General features: G+C 42.7%; 1 protein-coding gene across 1 annotated transcript in view; it reads right to left on the minus strand.

Annotated features, from left to right (window-relative positions):
- Clnk (cytokine dependent hematopoietic cell linker) overlaps nucleotides 1–16,803 on the minus strand; it is a 169,013-nt gene that overhangs the window by 3,123 nt on the left and 149,087 nt on the right. The window contains exons 17-19 of the mRNA XM_034635913.2: nucleotides 11,547–11,680; nucleotides 8,140–8,217; nucleotides 4,258–4,413 (exon numbers count right to left, since the gene is read on the minus strand). Of these exons, the coding sequence (XP_034491804.2) occupies nucleotides 4,258–4,413; nucleotides 8,140–8,217; nucleotides 11,547–11,680 (368 nt within the window). The remainder of the gene's footprint in view (nucleotides 1–4,257; nucleotides 4,414–8,139; nucleotides 8,218–11,546; nucleotides 11,681–16,803) is intronic.

Consider the following 16,803-nt stretch of genomic DNA (forward strand, 5'->3'; position numbering starts at 1 on the left):
AATGGGAAGTAAGGTTATTTCACGTTTTGGGGAACCAGGAGGTGTTGGGTCCAGAGTAGAGACTTGAAAAAGGCTTTGTGTGATCAGTGATCCTAAATAAGTCACAGCGAAGGTTTTGAGACATGAAAAGCAGGACCTACAGGGCACAGACAAGGACGGGTGCTGGGAAGACTTGTGCAGAACTATGCAGACATTCTGATGGGTGGGTTTGGACGAGTTCCTGAGGGCAACGTTTGAAGGTAGTTGGGAAGACTCGTTCTCTCTGCCTCCACCCAATCGTCCTCTGCAAGCCCCTGAGGCCAGCAGAACAGGTGGAATGATCTTTCCTGAAGACTTCCTCAGAGTCACAGAGCTGGGGGGCCAGGGCAGGAATGGAGCTTCATTCTTCTGGGAACAGGAGAGAACTCGTATGGTATGTTGAAATCCTCACCCCCAACGTGATGGCATTAAGAAGTGAGGCTTTGGGGAAGTGATTAGGTCATGAGTATGGCACCTTCGTGAATGGGGTTCATGTCCTTACTATAGAGATCCCAGAGAGACCTTTCCATCATGTGAGATCAGAGTGAAAAGGCCCCATCTATGAACTAGGAAGTAAGTCCTCGGCAGACACTGAATCTACCTTGACCTTAGACTTCCCAGACTCTGGAACTGGGAGAAAGAAGTTTTTGTTGTTTGTAAGCTACCAGTTCTATAGGATTTTATTATAGCATCCCAAACAGACTGAGACAAGCTGAAAACTCTGCCACAGACACTGTCAAAGGCTGAGAGGGTGCAAGACACTTAGACTTAATTTCTGTTTTCTCTTTTCCTTAGGCTTGCCCTCAAATAATGAACTCAATAATAATTGTTTTAATGATCTACTAAATGAATAATATTTTATATGGCATCATAATTATAATAAGTAGCAGGAAGCAAGGCAGGTACAGTTAATCAGGTTGTCATTTATTATTGACTTCTAGTGACATGGCCACAACTGAAATGTTGCCCCCAAAGAGATTTTTAGAAAAGGTTATAATTATTACTTTTATATGAAATCATTATTTTTTTCAGTGGGACAGTAAATAACATCTTAATATTAGATATTGTTTCTTTTTTTTTTTTTTTACTAGTGAGGATCAGGCTGATTTACACTGAGCAGTATCCCCAGCACTTTTTAGATTAAAAAAAATTTTTTAAATATTTTTTTTTAGTTTTAGGTGGACACAATATCTTTATTTTATTTTTATGTGGTGCTGAGACTGACCTCAATCTTGTGATCCTCCTGCCTCTGCCTCCTGAGTTGTTGGGATTACAGGCACATGCCTATAATATTTATTAAGCCAGGCATGGTTTAATATTGGACCTTAAAGTTTAGCTCTGTTGTGTTTATCTTTTGTATTGTGTTTATCATACATGTTTCATTTTTTCTTGCTAAAAAAATCAGATACTCACATGGAAATAAAAGGAGGAGGGGTGTCAGGTGGTGGGGGAAAGGCCAAGAGAGATGAGGTGAAATAAAATGATAGGAGTAGTGAGAAATAAACCCATGGTTCATTGTTCATCTTAGTCTTTAAAATTTAATTTCTCAAGTAAACATTGAATTTTCAGAAACTTGTAATCACTTGCCGAGGGACCAGTAATTGAAATCGCTGTCTTTTTTCATCTTTCCCAGAATGCCGACTAACAGGACTTTTAAAGCTTAGATAAGGGTTGGCATTTAGCAGCAGGTAAAGCTCCACAGGTTGCTTAGGGCAGGTGCCTCCCTGGCTGGCCGGGACAGGTACTGAACCAGTCTCACTGTTGCTTAGGTGCCTGCATAGGTAGGCACAGGTGAACACGGTGTCCCTGGGTGGCAGGGACTCTCCCTTTCTCTAGTCTGTTCCCAGGATGGAGCACTGAGTCTAGCAAGGTGCAGGCATAAAATTAATGTTTGGCCAATAGATAAGAAAACGGGCAGAGTGGGCCAAGTGGCGCCCCCCTTCCCATGTCCATGTCCTTGTCCCAGAGTCGATGGCTATCACTTTCATGTTCACAGGGTTAATCTAAATTTTATTGGGTAAAACCAGTATTAAGGATCTTTTGAAGAGGAGCTCATCCTAGGTTGTCTGGGGCCCCGGATGTAAACCTGTGTTTCCTGAAGTGGTGGGAGACTTTAGCGGGAGCAGAGCCTTCAGTGTGAACACAGGCAGAGACTGGGAGGGCGGGGCCAGAAGCCACGGAAGCCGATGATGGCACAGTTGCCAGCAGTTGCAGGGTTGAGGAAGGAGCCCACCCTGGAGTCTCTGGAGGGATCATCTCCCCATTGATGCCTTGATTTTCTCTAGCCTCCAGAATGGAGAGAGATTTCTCTTGTTTCAAGCCACCCGGTTTGTGATAATTTACAATAGTACCCTTGGAAAACCAACACCACAGATGATCACTAAATCTGAATTCAAGAATGAATTTATAGGCATCCGGGTAATTACATGACCCATGCTTCTTAATACATAGCAAAGTGGAGTGGCTCAGGCGTTTGATTTGGGGACCTATAGGATTTGCACACCCTTCGTGCTGTTGAGGGGTGCCGACGGACAGAGCCTCTCAGGGGCCTGATCAGACTTCTCCTGCAGCCCTTATGGTCCTTGCCTACGTCCGGGGCACACAGCCCTAAGGAAATGCTTTCAGGGATCACACCAGGTGGACTGGATGATGCTTATTAAGCACCTGCCTCTACAAGCCTGACATGAGTTTGGTACTGCTGGAGCTTGGGGACAGCTACAAAGCATGTGACTAGTAACTGTCCTTGAATTTTTCATTATGCTTTTCCTGCAGAGGTGGTAACAGTGCCATCTGAGCACAGATACAGGAGCCTGCAGATGTCTTGCACTTAGCAGAGCCTTGCTACACCACATTGCTCCATCTATCTTTCCTTGAAGATGTGAGCTTCTTCCCCAGCAAGGCCAAGGCTCAGATTGAAAGGGCCAGGGGACAGCTTCTCTCAAGGAGGATAATTGCATTTTCTCACCCAGTGTCCAGCAAACGGTGAGCGCCATGTAAGTGTTAACTAACTATCGTTAACTTACTTGTTCTGGGCTGTTTTCAAATGGGTAGGTCTTGATGTTATCTGTGACCTTATGAGGAAGCCATTTTTTTTTTCCGATTATATTGACTCCCAGTGTTACTGTTTATTAGCCATGACCTTGAGCCAGTTACTTAACATTTCTGTGCTTTGGTTTCACCATCTGTTAAATGGAGGTGTCAGCTGCACCTGGCTCCAAGGGTGCTCTAAAGACTCTGTGGATCAAGTTAGTTAATGGTTATTCACTGCTCAGAGTGGTGCCAATGCAGAGCAAATGCAAGGAGGAGGTCAGCAAATACGTGAAAAGGAAACCCATGTTTAGAGGACACAAAGGACAGAAAATTATGGATTCATCAAAAAGGGTTTTTTTTTTTTTTTTTTAAATAGGCATTGGGTTCCTAAGGGTCCTTGGTGGCCATAATTGGAGTAGCTCATCTGGAAGCCGAGGGTTGGATCTATGGGCTGCCTTTGTTGGGAGCTCCTCTTTGCAAAGGCTGTTGGTGAACAGCTGACAGCCTAACTCCAAGAGCATCTAACCACACAGCCGCTTGGCCTCATCTCTCCCCCAGCAGACCAAAGAGGGCCTGCCCCCCAAACAGCTGCAACTTTGTTACAGACTCAGTTTCCTCACCAGCAAAGGGGACTGACCAATGTGTCCTTCCCACGGCTTTTCAAGGACCACACGAAAGATCAAATTAAATGGTCCCTGGCACGCATAAGCCACATGACATCCACATCCTGTATTCTCTAAGGAAGAGGAGCCTTTTATCCCAAGCATTTATAAATCATAGAATGCTTTTCTTAAAAATGAGAAATTTCTATGGGCTGGAAGAGATGGAGAAGGATAAAGAGAATCAGAGCTGGCAAGTCCATGCACAATCTGTGTTCATCAGAGAGGTATGATATTCTAGTTATTAAAAGGACTCATTAAAAATAATGAAAATATAGTAACTAACATTTGTGGTGAGACTCGTGTGTCCCTGCACTGTTGGGTGTTTGGCCTTCATCCACTGGCCAGTCCTCACCAAGGTGAGAACTGGCCCCTCGTCTCTTGGTTTTGAAGCAGGCGTTCTCGCCGTGGCTGGGTGTGGCGGGCACGTGCACTGGTCTGCTCACTCACCATGCGCTCATTCAGGGCGCCGGGGATGCAGCATCCTCCAGACTCTACCTGTATTTGCTGCTGCCAGCCTGGGCAAGGGCCCCAGGTCGGGTGCACGCACCTCATCTCCTCGGAGCCCGGTCCCCAGTGCGAACTGCTGACTCTTCTCCAGGAAGCGGATTTTCACATTGTAGACTTTGTTCCCATAAAACACCACCAGAACATAGGGCTCTGCCTTGGATTTTGTGGAATGGTCTCGGACCAAGAAGGTACCATCCTGAAACAAAAGGAATAATGGTCATCTTTTCAGGTACATCAGTGTCCTGCCCGTGTAATGTCAACAAGGAATGTTCCTGAGGGTTAGATTCCCATATGGGTTTAGTTTTGGGCAAAACAGTTGTTTATGGAATTTAAGGCAGTATGTTTTTATTGAGCATCTGGATGGATGGGGTTCTTATACTTTCTGAGAAGGGTACTGGGTGGATCCTGGCACTTCTTGCAAATCTTCCATCATCCTCTACTGACCTCAGCATGGCATTCATGGCCGACATGCCCACCTGTCTTGTGGCTTGACCTCCCATCTTTCCTGTCCTGGGGCTCTCAGCCTTTGAACAGACAGCCCTCCCGCCCCTCTGACATGTGGTCCTTGCCTCTGTCACCATCCTCCTGTTTCCGGTTCTGCCTGCTGCTTGGGGCTTCTAGAGAGAGTCAAGCCAACATCAGCTGAGAGGGGAAGATTTTAACCTAAGTAATCGGCCTTGGAGATGGCAATGAGGACCAGGGTCCCCCATAGAAGCAGGGGGCTTTGAATACAAAATGAGTGGAGAGACCTGTGAGAGGATGGGATCCACCATCCACCGGAGTGAGGCGGAGGCAAAGTCAGGGCAAGGAAGGAAATCTGCCCAGAGAAGAAGGAAAACCAGGAGCTTTGGGGTCCCACAAGCGAGTTAGAAATGAGAGGGTTTCCAGAAGGTGAACAGGATCAAGGGTCCAAGGGCTGAGGTCCGGCCACAGGTCACAGTGATCAGGCACCCTCCAGAGACAAGCTCGGGAAGATGGTCCGGTGGTGAAAGGCTGAGGAACGAAGCCGTCCTCCTGAACCCAGGCCCCCTTGGTGGTCATCTTGCATCATTTACATGGTGGGAAGGCTGCAGCTGATTGTATGGATTACTGTGTAGAGGGGTATAAATGACTGAAGATAAATATTTTAGATATAGGTTTTTATATACAATAATTACTTTATGTCTCTCTATAAGATATATAGATATGGGTTATTATAGTGTTGTGTCTTCATATAGGTTATATATAATATCTCTATAGGTATGGATTGTATGTAGTATTTTGTCTATATATGCTGTATATGATATCTGTAATAGCTATATAATATCTGTTCATAGGCCTGGTTTGTATATAGTATTTATATATAATTATCTATAATTGAAATTCATAGTTATAGATGTTAATATATGTAATAATGGTAAAAGTACTATACAGTGCTCTACATGCCACAAATGCATTAAATTTATAGAGACCTATTACGCTACACAGCAGGCAGCTAAGGTTTACTGAGTAGCTCTTGAGGTGCCCAGCCCTTCACATACACTTCTTCATCTTTACATTAACTTTGAGGGACAGGTATTTTAACGTCACTTTAGAAGGTAAAGGGTATTGAGGCCTAAGAGCTTAAGTGAACTTCCTAAAGCATCAGTCAGTCAATAGAAAACCTAAAAGTCTAACCCAGATTCTTGCTCTTTAAATACTCCAGGCTCCAAGCACATAAAGTGTGATTGAGGAATTTTTCTGGAACTTGTTCTGCATAAAACACTCATCCATAATTGAAACCTTAATACTCCAGCACAGAGCATTGCCAAAGATCAGACAGGGAGAGGGGGCCAAGGCTCCGGGCCAAGTTATGGGTTTATCATCTTGAACTCTACATTGAATTTGTCAAAAGAAATCTGGGCAATCCTGCAGCTTAAATTAAATTATCTTCCATAAATCGGAAACACATTTTGACACAACTGAAACAAACAGAAAAGGAGCTATGCTAAGGAAATCATGAAGTCATTCGTCTTAGATTGTTTCTTCCCTCCATGCTTCTTGGGAAGAAGCAGAGGCAGGCGCAAAGGGGAGGGATGGCCGTTTACTGCGTGTCCAAGTGAAACATTGTCAGAGGGGCATCTGGTGACGTGCACGTTGCTTTTCTAGCATGGTTCACACCTGGGCTCCACGTGCAGGTCCTCCAAGGGCATTTGGCACTGACCAGCCAAGGAGGGAGCCCACGCCGGAGTCTACCTTCCCTGTCCTTGCCACTCTACCCAGCAGAGGCCAGCACAGCCTGTTTAGTGGAAGGGAAGGTCCTTGAGGTGGGCATCACCCGGCCACTGGGGTTCCCCATCCAGCTGTGAAGACTGCAGTGCCTCCCAGAGGCATCTGAGGATTACTGAAAAGGACACTGATCTTGAATACAGGTTCTGCCACTTCTTCCTTTGTGACACAGCCCTTGGCTTAGCCTCTGTCTCCTCATTCAGGAAATGGGATAGTTCCATTTATTCCTGATATGCTCAGGATACTTTACTGGCACCTGTGTTAAAACACAAATATGTTCTCTAACAGCTCTGGAAGTCTGGAGTCTAACGTGGATCTCCGTGGCTTGAAGCAGTAGGGAAAATCTGTTTCCACAGCCTTTTCAGTTTCTAAAGGCAGCTAGAATTTCCAGCTCACGTCTCCCCATCAGTGTGACCTAGACTTCTATCACCAGATCTCCTCTCTGACCCTGCTCCCTCTTATAAAGACCCTTGTGATGATTCTGGGCCCAGTTAGTTAGCCCAGGATGACCTCCCCACATCAAAATCCCCAACTTAATCTCATCCGCAAAGTCCTGTTTTCCATATAAAGTGATATTCACAGGTTCTAGAGATTAGGAGGCTGACATCTTGGGGTGGGCCATGATTGTGTTTATCATAGAAATATATATATATAACTTATTGATTGGTTTACTAATTCTGAGAATGATGTTTTATTAAAATTTATTGGAGACCCATCATATTTATTCAGTGATTAACTGACTCATATTTTTTTCCTTACTCAATAATGACCACGGAACCGGTTAGTTGAGGATAGGTTTTGATGTTGAATTAGTCTTGATAAACTTTATATCACTTTTAAGCCACCTACTATGTTCTCTGCACATAGTAGTTGCATGATAACTATTTGCTTTGTGATGGTGGTTATGATAGTCATTTGCTCTGATTGCAGATATTCTAGTTCTTTTCTTTTTGGCTACATGGTAGGTTTGTACTTCCCCATCCTCTTTGAGGTTAGGTTTGGTCATGTAAATTTGGTCAATGATATGTGAGCAGAGGTGAAGTCATTGCTTTGGAGAGGAAGTGCAAAGATCTAGAATATAAAGGTGGAGGCACACCATGGAGATGACACGGCCAGCAGCCGGATCTACCTGAACAGACCTGTCTTAAACGTAGAGTGCAAAGGAGAAATGATATTTTGTTATGTTAAATGACTGAGACCCCGGGATACTGTGTTACTGCAGCCTAACCTGTCACGTGCTGACATGCAGCATTCATGGTCCCTGTTCCTTTCCAGAAGAAGTGAAACATAAAGACCCCATGTGCCTTAGGCAGACCTTTAGCGAGGAGATGGGACTTGAGGAATCCAGGAGGAACCTTCCAGTGTTTCCACATTTGATCTCCAAACTTCCTTGAGGTTGATTTTTTACTATTTTTCAGTTTATGAATTAAAAAAACCCCAAATCTACAGGTAAGGCTATTTAGGAATGCGAGAAAGTCACATAGCTGGAAAGTGGCAAAACCGAGATGTAGATCTGAAACTGTCCCCTTTTAAATCCCCTTTTCAATGGCAACCTCCCAACACTGAGGCGTGCAGGGTGATTCAGGAACTGTGCTGCTTGTCACAGCCTGTGACCTAGAGCAGAAAAGCATAAGGCCACTGTGTCACCAGTGATGGCCTCTGCAGAATGTGTTACCTTGTTCTCCTTCATTAACGCCTCTTCTACGGCCTGGCGACTGTACTGTCCAACGTACCACTCGTTGTGCCGGACTTCCTACAGAACAGGTTCCAGGAAGGACATGTTAGGGAGCACCAAAGGGGAGTTCTAACTACCAATGAGTTCACTCTAATTTTATTTTGTTCTACCAGTGCCCAGCTACAGGTGACTGTGTAGTAGAAATCAAGCAAATGAAATCCTGTCCTTGAACCTGGAGATGCCCACAGCTGCTTTGGAGAAAAAAAGATGCAGAAAAAATAACCTCAGCTGGGGATTCTGAGGTTGACAGGAGGGAGAGATGCTTGTCTTTGAGAGTCAGTGGAAAGAGTCTCTGGCTCTTCCCTCAGTGTGGATAGTAGACCCTCCGTCTCTCAGGCTTCGAGACCCTGCTGAAGCTGATTGAGGGGGGACAGATATCGTTTGAGGAGCCCAGCTCTCCTGGCCATCATGGAGGCAGCAAGGCGGGAGAGGGGTGTGGATGGAGTGTCTTATGTCACTAGCCTGCAGCCATATGGTGGGGCTGAGATTTTCTCCTTATCCCACACTGCTTTAGTTACATCACTGATAAGAGGTTTTAGATTGTTTTGATGATGAAATCCCCCACAACAGGGTGAAGGAAGGACAGTAGGAAAAACCACGGATCTGCAATTCTGTCAGAGAATGCCAAGGATCAAAAAATTGGGTGACCCCTCTACAAGTCCCTTCTTATTTAGTGTCCCAGGCCATCCCCACACTATTCCTGTGAAACAGGCATGACAGGTAGTGTTGACATTAGTAGAGGGACCACAGAGGCTCAGGAAGTCAAAACCTGCCACGTGGCTGGTAAGACTTAAGGACACAACCCTGGGTCTTTGGTGACTTTTTTGGAGTCTGGCCCTCCCAGTAAACCCAATCCATCAATGGTGAGCACACCTGGAGGACATCAGCAGGCATGCACAAGCGCCCACCTGCTGCTTCCTTTCCTGCCACCATCTCAGGATGTGTGTCTGGCAGCCAGATGAGCTTGCTGTTCCTAGAAACCCAGCTTTAGACCTGTGCCCAGAACCCCTCCTGTTCTCATTTGCTGTTACCCAGCTTGTCCGTTCCCTTCCATCAAGATTGGGACCCACAGTCACCTCTTATTCGAGGCCTCCTTTGTATTATATGACTTCACCTCATCCACAGCCCCAGGGAGAGTAGGTGCTGGGAGGGTCCAGAAGAGAACCCAGTATGCTACTCTCTCTCAAAACTATGTGATAGGATCCCGGCCCGCGGCGGCTTGGGACCCTACCTCCTGCTGCAGTGTGAGCTGTCTGAAGTCTGGGGTGCTCCTGGCCAGCCTGGGGCTTGGCAGGGCTCCTTCATGGTGCACTTTTGTCTGTGCTGATTTATTTGTTCAAGTTGGAGGATGTGTAGAATTTTCTAGGCCTGTGTGTCTCCAGGTGTGGTCGGGAGGGGCCCGAGGTGTGGGCATTGCTCCACTTGGCATTAGGTGGCTCTGAGCTGCCTGGGGTAGGAGCAGTGTTGCCCTTCAGTTCTCTTTCTAGACTTCTGAGTAATTCAAGAGGAACATTTCATTTTTGTGCATTTCTTTAATATCTCTGACATTTTAAATCTCTCCTTTAACACAAGAGAAACTCTTCTGCTGATAGCCATTGGCAGGCTGCGAGATCCTGCTATGATTTCATTTGTTTCTGTTGTAATGATTTTTAAAATAAATTGTGATAAAATAATGTAAAAATTTGCCATTTAAGTGACAATTCAAAGGCATTAACTACACTTACTTCCAAACCATTGTTACGTTATGCATCTCCAAGACTCTTTCATTCTCTGCAAGTGAAACTGCACCCATTAACAACAACTATGACCCTTACCTCTCCAGACCTTTGGCCTCTATGAGTTTGATTTCTCTAGGTCCCTCGTATAGAGGAAGCACACATTGTCCTTCTGTGTCTGTTGAATTTCACTCACACACTGTTTTCAAAGTTGATTCATGTTGTACCACATGTCAGAACTTCATTCCTTATTGGAGCTAAATAATTTGCGCATGTGTGTGTGTGTGTGTATGTGCGTGTGTGTGTGTGTGTGTGTATTTGTGCAACATTTTGCTTATCCATTCATCTGTCAATGGACATTTAGGTTCTTTACATCTTCTGTCTATTATCAATAGTTTCTTTATCAGCATGAGTGTATGCATATCTATATGACTGCTTTCAATCCTTTTGGGGGAAATACTGGGGAGTAGAATTAGTTTTAAGATTGCTTTCTATCCATGGCATGGAATACTATTTTTATTTATTTTTTTTAGAGTAGTGATTCCAAAAGAAAACAGTCTACTTAAAGTACATTATTAAGTAAATACCATGGTTGGGAGTAAATAATTGAAAGCAGGGAACATCCTCTTCTAGTCTGAGCCTCTCTTCTGCCCATAAGGAACCCCAAGCTCTGACAGAGGCTTGACCTTGGGTGAGATCCAGTTAAAACCCAGGATCCCATGCTTACAGAGATGGCAGAGTGAAGGGCGTCCAGGTACAGGGGAAGGGGCAATAGAAGACGTGAGGGCAGTGATTTCCCCGAGTCTAAATTAAGAGTAAAAGACAACTTTTAGAATTAGGTTGGAATTAATGTTAAGTATAAGGACAACAAGGCCTTTGAGACGATTCAGGGATTATGAGGAATGAACCAGAGGTGCCCGCATGCTCTGCTTCTGCCTACCAACCTTGTAAAGTTGGTGAACGATACAGGGGCATGGGATGCACACCAGACAAAGTGCATCCGTCCATGCTGCGTGGACGGCCTGTGATGAGTGACGTCACAGGTGAGGAGAGAAGGGCACACCAGCTACAAAGCAAGCTCTTCCTCCACACAGCTGAGTGCAGAGTGGTCCCAGAGGGAGTGGATCTAATGAGTGGAGCTGGTTTTACAGCCAGAACAGGAAAGAGATGAAAGACAGAACTTTGCCATCTCTCCCCTCTGTAGGTCTCTTCTGGGACAGGGACCATAGCCTCTAGCACACTGCTTGGCACATAAGTGCCCAGGAAATGTTCATTGGACTGGTCAGTGAAGTGAGTGTGTGATATGTGAGTATTTTGTTGGAGAAAGAATTGCCATATGCAAATCCTAGTTAAATCCTCACAAGATTATTTAACCTCCACGAGTCCAATAATCTCTATTTTTATGGATTAATGAACAAAAATAGTTGAGAATCTGGAAACACACAGCTTGAAGAAACTGATGAAACAAAAGTACAAAAAGTACTTTTAGAAATGTTGAACCCCAAATATGTAGCCATAAAGGAAACAAATCAATGCTAATCACAATAACCTCCTCGTGGGCATTGCCCGCTGAAGCTCTCTTCAGATGCAACTTACACCCAGAAGGACGAGGTGAAGAAGTGTCTGGCTTACCTTTTCATCAGATGGGGCTGGAAAAGGTTCTCTCCAGCTTGTGTCCGGATGGGGCAGTGTGTTTCCAGGAGGGCCGTGGCTGGCAGGGGACTGGCACCTCTGGGCAGAGCAGGCCTGCATGCTGTCCTCATCACCTGGGAAGAGAGAAGTCACCGCTGAGTGTGATGGCATTACCAGCTCAGCCTGCCTCCCCTGCACGAGGCAAGGAGCCTCCCGCTGCCCATCTGTGGCCACTGTCCTGGCTGCACCCACCTCCTCTCCTCGAGGGCTGCACCCTCTGCACTTTCTCTTGCTTCAGCTTTCACCTCTTCCCCTCTCTCCACAGGGCACCCGGAGTAATCTTTTAAAAATGTCATTCTGACTTTGCCACTTCCTGTTTCAAAATCCTCCCATGATTCCCTTCCTCCCTGGAACAAAAGCAAAACTTCTTCCTTGTGTTCTAAAGCTCTCTCCATCCTCACCCTCCTCCACATCGCCCGCTCTCTTCTGGCCGTAATGAACTCTGTTCAGTTTCTTAAACATGCCAAGCTCATTCACAACTCAGGAAATACCATTGAAAAAAATTAAAATAATAACTTCAAAAAAATGAAACACCACTTTTTAAACTCGAACGAATGACTGATAGGCACACCTTGGCTATTCCAAATTAAGTAGTTGGCAAGTATTTTTTTAAAAATGAAGAAAGTGAACTTATCACTTCATGGGAAAAAGGGGCAGCATTTGTTGCTGATCATAAATTTAGACTTTGCAAGTGCAGATTGGAATCAGGGAAAGCTTGCTTCTGCCTCTGTGACGTAAGAGCATCCCAACAGACTTTTCTGGTGAGATTGGTGGTGTCACTTGCAAAAGTGTAACTTTAAAAGTATTATCACATGTTGTTATGGTTTGAGTCTTAAATGTCTTCCAAAGCCCAGGTGTTGAAGGCTTGGTCCCTAGGGCATGGGGCAATTGGGAGGTAGTCGAAACTTGGGGAGCTACGGCCTATTTGGAGGAAGTTGGGTCATTGGGGGTGCCTTGAAGGGAACGCTTGGGACCCAAATCCTTCCTCTCTCTCAGCTCCCTGACCACTGTGAGCTGAGAAGCCTGCTCTACCACACACACTCCTCATGACATTCTGCCTGACCACAGGCCCAAAGTGTTGGGGCCAAGTGACTGTGGACTGAGATCTCTGAAACCATAAGTCAAAACAAACCTTTTCCATGTATGCAGTGGTTTATCTTGGGTATTGGTCATAGTCACAGAAATGAAACACACATACTGCTAACACTGGAAGATTTCTTGTTATCTGCAAACTATTATTCTTCAAGTACCAATGTATGGATGCTGTGAAATCATTCCTAGGTGAAGGTTAATTCAAACGCTCAATAGACAAGTACATTTTAAAGTAGCCAATGGAAAAAAGATCATTGATATAGTAGGATATCCCCTGGAACTTAAATTTAAGATACTACCACACTTGACAAGTTTTGATATGCCATTTTCTCTATATACTTCAACCAAAATAATATTTCCATTGTATGTGCTTCCAGTAAACATGAATTAAAGATGAAATTCCTTGAATTGAGATCACAGGGATGGAGTGAGGTACAAGGAGGAATAACTAGACATTTGTAACTGCTAGTAATTCTAAGTGAGGAATAACTGTTCAGAAATCACGAGACTTTGAAAGTTTTAAAAATATGTGAATAAAATATGTATGTAAAATACTGGACCAAATAACATACAATTGAAGAAAGGTGATCAATGCAAGAACAATTACAAGCATTACAGTCTTAATATGGTCTAAAAATATAACCAAAATTACAGTCCTGGTTAATAGATTAACAAGAACTTTGAAAGAATGGGCTACTTTCAACCCAATGAACTTTTGAGATGAAATACTAAATAAAACATCAGCAAATATTTATAAGCCAGTTACCATAACATTTAGAATGTATCTGTATTAACTCTGCTTCTTGAGCCAACTGAGCATGTATTCGGCTACAAGTAATCAACTTTCTTTCCAAGATGTCTAAGAAGAGCAAATAGTACTTCCCATACCTGGACAGTTCCATCTTGGTGGTACCATTGACTGTGGCTTTTAATGTTGAGACTAGGAGTGTTAGTTATATGGAATTATATTATCAAAATATTTGTAATAGACAACTAATCTAAATTTAATTCAATTACATTTATCATAGTAAATTATTTTTACCCACCAATTTATGACCTTAAAAACAGGAATATGGCTAAAGAAACCCTCTCCTTCTAAATTTTTATAAGTAGTAAGGCTTTTATAAATAATAAAGTTTTGAAATGATGCAGAATCCATATTCTTAAATGCTTTCAGTTATTCGTATTATTTGAGAAGAGAATACCAGCTTCAGTTTTTAAAAACTCAAACATACTTTAACTTAAAATGTTAAAGTTAACCAATGGAAGAATAATTTGGAATGTACAACTTTCAAAAAAGAGAAAGAAAAGGGGGGTATAAAGAAGAGATGTGTCCAATATATCATAGGAAAAAAACAAATTAAAAAGTCAATAAAAATAGGCTAAATAGGCACAAAATGCTATAAAATAGATCCAGAATATTCACAATCAAAATAAATACCAGAGATGCAAACTTAGCCTTTAAAAATCAGATGCGAGTTGGTTTAAAAATTCCATGCTAACTGCACATGGAGTGCAATGAAACAGAGAAATCCTAAGTAAAATCATGGAGAACTAGACACCAGGCAAATCCCTACCAAGAGAATGCTAACAGCTATGCTGCATAGAGTAGATCAGCTCCAAAACTTTATTTTAGGTTGCAGTGCAGCAGTATGCAGAGACTCTCTATTTAAATGACCATAACTGCTTTTTCAGCATGGGTTGAAGCAGTAAGAACATTCTTGAAGGTAAAACAGTCATTAACAGCATTTCCTGCCACATAGTTTGTGTTTCATTCATAACAGTGTTCAGTGATTTTGAATTTTTCATGATTCTGTGGCAACTGATTTATTATTTTTCAACCCTGCAAGTCTTGCTTGAATATTTAAAGAGTCTTGCTTAATAAAGAGTGTTTGGAAACAGTTATGCACTTGTAGTCTGTTCAGAGAATGAGTTCAACAAAACAAGTTTGCTGCAGAATTTTCTCCGGAAACTCTGCTTGAGTCTTTGTTGAATGAATGAAATTCTGAGCATGTATTCAGCTACAAGTAAGGAGTCAATTTTGTTATAAAATTAGGGAAGCAGTTAAGCTTTGGAAGGTTCTTCTCACATACAGGGAACACTGCATTTGCATTTTACAACCCTATGACCTAGGGCTTTTCTTAGAAAAGGAGGGTCACAGGAATGAAGAGATTGACACAATGTAAATGCAAGAATGACTTCGCCAGGTGGTCAGTAACAGGCAAGGCAGGGTAGCCTATTGCAAAATCATACTGATATCAGTAATCACTAATGCATTCTTTCCTTTCTTTTTTTGTTTCTTTTCTTTCATTCCTTTCTTCCTTCCCTCCCTCCCTCCCTCCCTCTTTCTTTTCTTTCTACTGGAGATAGAACCCAGGGGCGCTTAACTACTGAGCTACATCCTCAGCCTTGTTTTATATTTTATTTAGAGACAGGGTCTTGCTGAGTTGCTTAGGGCTTTGCTAAATTGCTGGGGTTGGCTCTGAACCTATGATCCTCATTCCTCAGCTTCAGATCCATCTAAGCCACTGGGATTACAGGCATGCGCCACTGTGCCTGGCTTATTTTAAAATTCTTATGCCACTTAGTCTGTCAAAACTTATAAATCATTTTAATCAAGTACTTCACTGCCATTTACTAGAAGACTTTTTAATTTAATGTTGCACTTTAAATTGATTTTATATAAAAATAACCCTATATATTTTCAAAATTTTTTAATTTGTTTTAATTAGTTATACATGACAGTAGAATGCATTTATGCACTTTGATATATCATACATAGATGGAATATAATTTCTCATTTGATATTTGATCAATATGATGCTGCAGAATCATATTGGTCATACAGTCACATATATACATACAGTAATAATGTCTGTTCCATTCTACTATCTTTCCTATTCCCAAATCTCTTCCCCTCCCCTCCACCTAATCTAAGGTAAAGCTATTCTTCCATAGTGCCCCCCCCACCTTATTGTGAATTAGTTTCGGCATATTAGAGAAAACATTTGGCCTTTAGTTTTGTGGGATTGGCTTATTTCACTTAGCATGATAGTCTCCAACTCCACCCATTTACTGGCAAATGCCATAATTTTACTCTTCTTTAAAGCTGAGTAATATTCCATTGAGTATAGACTCCTAAAGCTCAAGAAGTAAAATCAAACATTAATAAATGGGATGGATTCAAATTAAAAAGATTTTTCTCAGCAAAGGAAACAATTAATAAAGTGAGGAGAGAGCCTACAGATTGGGAGAAAACCTTTACCACATCCACCTCTGATAAAGCATTAATCTCTAGGATATATAAATAACTCAAAAAACTTAACACCATAGAAACAAATAAACCAATCAATAAGTAGGCTAAGGAACTAAACAGACACTTCATGGAAGAAGAGATACAATTGATCAACAAATATGAAAAAGTGTTCAACACCTCTAGCAATTAGAGAAATGCAAATCAAAACTATTCTAAGATTTCATCTCACTCCTGTCAGAATGGCAATTATCAAGAATACAGGCAACAATAAATATTGGTGAGGATGTGTTGAAAAGGCACACTCATACATTGTTGGTGGAACTACAAATTGGTACAACCACTATGGAAAGCAGTATGGAGATTCCTCATAAATTTAGGAATGAAACCAGCATTTGACCTAGTTATCCCACTCCTCAGTTATACCTAAAGGACTTAAAATCAGCATACTACAGTGATGCAGCCACATTAATATTTATAGCAACTTAATTCACAATAGCTAGACTAAGGAACCATCCTAGGTGTCCCTCAATAGATGAATGGATAAAGAAAATGTGGTATTTATACTCAATGGAATATTAATCAGCTTTAAAGAAGAGTAAAATAATATTTTTAAAAAATTAATATACGAAAGTGATAAATAAGCTGGGTGCGGTGGCACATGCCGGTATTCCCAGCGTCTTGAAAGGCTGAGGCAGGAAGATTGTGAGTTCAAAGCCATCCTCAGCAATAGTGAGGCGCTAAGCAACTCAGTGAGACCCTGTGTCTAAAAAAAATACAAAAAAGGGCTGGGGATGTGGCTCAGTGGTCGAGTGCCCCTGAGTTCAATCCATGATACCCCTGCTCCCCACA

This window comes from Marmota flaviventris, chromosome 7, assembly GCF_047511675.1.
Source record: "Marmota flaviventris isolate mMarFla1 chromosome 7, mMarFla1.hap1, whole genome shotgun sequence".
In the NCBI taxonomy this organism is placed as follows: Eukaryota; Metazoa; Chordata; class Mammalia; order Rodentia; family Sciuridae; genus Marmota; species Marmota flaviventris.